We start from the raw sequence: 3,694 nt of genomic DNA, 5'->3' as shown, positions 1-3,694 counted from the left end.
GAAGTACATAATAGTCAAGCGCTAGCTTCCCTTCGTACGAAACTACTCTATACGAATGCAAAGGAAGGAGGGACTCAGTCAGCATGATTTGGTCAGAAGGCGACTACTTTTCAAATGAAGTTTCAACGACTTTGACCATGCAAGCGAAGGACGAGGTCAGTTTTTCAAGTATATAAGCAGTCTATCAGGCTTCCTCTTCATAAACCAACCTCACTGAGTTCACAAAACATTTTATTTCAAAGAAAGGCGAACAGAAAGAAGAAGAAGAAGAAGAAAGAGAAGGAGGAGCAGAAGGAAAAGATGGGTGGCTTTGCAAGCAAAACCATGAGTTCTCATAAGGTGGCCGATCAATTTGAGGAAGAGAAAAAGCAGATGGCCAGACCTGGAAGCATCGCAACAAACTGGAGAGAGCTCAGCGGCGAAAATAATTGGAAGGATTTGTTAGACCCACTTGATTTCAATCTCCGTAGGTACATAATACACTACGGAGAAATGGCTGAAGCTACTTATGATGCTTTTAACTCTGATAAAGCATCCGAGTATGCAAGAAGAAGCCGTTACGGAAAAAGAGATTTCTTTTCCAAAGTGGGTTTAGAAAAAGGAAATCCTTTCCAGTATAAGGTGACAAAGTTCCTCTATGCAACCTCAGAGATCGATTTTCATATTCTAGACGATGTTGAAGAATCAAACTGGATAGGGTATGTCGCGGTGGCCACCGATGAAGGCAAAGCTTTGTTAGGGAGGAGGGACATTGTGGTGGCCTGGAGAGGAACTGAGCAGGCCGTGGAATGGATCAAAGATCTTCAGTTCCTTTTGGACGATGCTCCATTCATTTTCGGTGATGATTCTGAATGTAAAGTACACCGAGGCTTTTACTCCGTTTACACAGCAACTAACTCATCACAATCAAACTTCACCAAAACCAGTGCTAGAACTCAGGTATAATACATATGTTTTAGATTGTGAGTGTGACAGAAATGGAAGATTTATTATTTTAACTCATTAATATATGTTATTCATGAAAGGAAATATCTAATATTCATCATCGATCTTATTATGCAGGTCTTGACTGAGATTAGAAGACTGGTTAACAAATATAAGGATGAGGAAATAAGCATAACTGTTACTGGACACAGCTTAGGCGCAGCACTTGCAACACTAAATGCAGCGGACATAGTCACAAATGGATGTAACGTCCCAGAAAATGAACCCCAAAAAGCTTGTTCTGTCACAGCCATTGTTTTTGCTTGCCCTAGAGTTGGAGACTCAGACTTTCAGGAGTTTTCTGCAAGTCAAAAGGATCTTCGGATACTAAGAATCCGTAATAAAAACGATATTGTTCCAAGGCATCCTTTCTTGGGTTATGCAGAAGTGGGAGAAGAGTTGGAGATCGATACTGACGAATCGAACTTCTTAAAACAACCAGGTGATTTGAAGAGTTGGCATAATTTGGAGGTTTACTTGCATGGAGTTGCGGGAACACAAGGGAGCAAAGGAGGATTTAATCTAGAGGTTAAAAGGGACATTGCACTTGTGAACAAAGGCATGGGTGCTCTGAAGGATGAGTATCATATTCCTGAGGCTTGGAGGATTGACCAAAACAAGGGTTTGGTTCAGCAGCCAGATGGTACTTGGAAGATGCAAGAACCAGGATCAGAATCTGACGCTGATGATGATGATTTTTATTAAACATGTTCTTCCTAATTTGTTTTCTTGGATGTCTAAGATTGTTGTTTCATTGTTTTATTCTTTTCTTCCGGTTATGTCAGTTAATTTGATTCTTTTAACCTCTCTCTGAGTGGGACTTTAGATTAAGAACATAGGAGAAATATTTGTATTCATTCATTAATTCATTAAATTCTTATGAATTGCTATTTGAAAACTCTACTCTCCTTTCTTACCCTTTTTAGTTTTTACAATTGTCCAAGAGTTCTTATCATCCGATAAACTTCGGTATCTCTTGCAAAGATGTAAAGTTGGAAATAAGATCGAAGAAAGCAAACAATTAATGGCTTTATTATAATTGGAATCTACTATGTTTCATCATAAGTATAGCTTTGATACTCTCAAGTAAAATATACGTGGGTAGACAAAAATGTTTGACTTTATGGGAAAAATAATCTTAACCAAAAGTTAAATATTTGAAGTATTTTCACAATAATGTTTCAACTTTCCCTTTCACAGTTAGAATTTTTAAATGCAATTTTCAAAGTTAAAATTTTCATCTACAATATCAAAGTTATTGAAGTCACAATTAAGATCTTTTTTGTACTTAAAATTTTGTAATCCTTATCGCCAAAAGTTTTCTATTTTGTGATTACTTATAATTAAATTTTGAATAGATATTATTAAACAATTTATACCTCCCTTTTGAACAGTATCAAGTATTCAAACCTTATGAATCAGAAATCATATTTAAAAGGTTATGCTGTTTGGATTTGACAATATTCAAATTTATACTAGTCAGTCAACTCATTTACTATATACATATATATAAATAGAGAGAGAGATCAGATGGTTCAAATGTTGAGAAACGATGAATGCATCTTCATATATACAATCATAGAACCATTGATAGTCATTATTTCTCCCCAAAAAAAAAATTATTGCAACTGTATGGCTCACTAGCTCTACAGCCTCTACTGGGTCGATAACAACCTTGAGATCTCTTTGAGCCCCTTTAGGAATTTTTGCCATCCTTAACATCTATTGCTACTCCATTTTATTATGCTAGGACCTACAATGATCCCACGATAAGAAAATTTAGGGTTTAAGGACCTAAATTTATGAACTAGACTCTCCTGTACATAATCTGGCAATCACAACTAATAAATTGATCTTAAATATCACTAGCAAGCATCCATATATTAGATGTAATTTTTTTCAAGACACTATCAGGCATTAAACATGGACACATCTCTCAACTAGATGCAAACATTAATTGACAATGTTATGGGGACTAACTTCTTCCATCAGATTCAACCTTCATTGCTTCATCTCCATTCTTTGAATTTACTATTCTTAAGTCACTTTTCCTTTCTTCCCATATCAAGCTGGCAGCCTAAACATATTGAACCAATCGTAATTGACTGTTTTGGTTCATCGTAGTTCATGAACTTCCATACTCGATAATATTTTAAATAATATTACTTTCAATAAGAGGACGCATGTGTTCATAAAAATTAAAAAACAAAATTCTTTTAGGTCTCTAATATAATGTTGCTTTGGACCCGCTTGGAAATAATCTTTAAGCCACTTTCTTACTCCAAATTCTGTACCGTAATTTTTCCTTATGAATAGTAGTACATTCGGGGCCTAATTTGGGTAAATGGATTCTGCATTCATTGTCTTCAAAGGAGTCAAAATAGCTTATGAAAACTTACTTTCAGGTTACGGATACAGTTTCACCCGATTTCTGGTTTCAAGGATTTCTTTATATTGGGACCCTTAAAACTCTTCAATTTTCAATCTGAAGTCTTAGTGATCCCCGTAAAACTTATACTTTTCATTTTAATCCTTGACCCCTAAGCTTTTATTGTTTGCAATTTGGTCAGGTTATCTAGCTCGGCCCGCCAATAGCCCAAACAACTTTAGGAAAGTCCCACAAAAAAGTACAAAAATTACTAAATTCTAAATCAGAAATTTTTATAAAAATATGTGGTTATTTATAAATTAAATATAATTAAAGCCTATT

General features: G+C 35.3%; 1 protein-coding gene across 1 annotated transcript; it reads left to right on the top strand.

Moving 5' to 3' along the window:
• The first annotated feature begins 300 nt into the window (after nucleotides 1-300).
• LOC114731793 (phospholipase A1-IIgamma-like) lies at nucleotides 301-1,689 on the top strand. The gene is made up of 2 exons (XM_028919050.1): nucleotides 301-939; nucleotides 1,063-1,689. Exons 1-2 carry the CDS (start codon nucleotides 301-303, stop codon nucleotides 1,687-1,689), a joined length of 1,266 nt encoding a protein of 421 aa, XP_028774883.1.
• The last annotated feature ends 2,005 nt before the right edge of the window (nucleotides 1,690-3,694 follow it).

Source organism: Neltuma alba, unplaced genomic scaffold, assembly GCF_004799145.2.
Source record: "Neltuma alba isolate B1F8T4 unplaced genomic scaffold, ASM479914v2 tig00012846_pilon, whole genome shotgun sequence".
Classification (NCBI taxonomy): domain Eukaryota; kingdom Viridiplantae; phylum Streptophyta; class Magnoliopsida; order Fabales; family Fabaceae; genus Neltuma; species Neltuma alba.
Note: the sequence above shows the minus strand (reverse complement) of the source record. Positions and strands in the feature narration are given on the sequence as shown.

Excerpts from the sequence above, each read along its gene's own strand:
- LOC114731793 (XM_028919050.1), top strand. The coding sequence starts at position 301 with ATGGGTGGCTTTGCAAGCAAAACCATGAGTTCTCATAAGGTGGCCGAT. Across the intron at positions 940-1,062 it reads AAACCAGTGCTAGAACTCAG|GTCTTGACTGAGATTAGAAG; the intron begins GTATAATACATA and ends CTTATTATGCAG.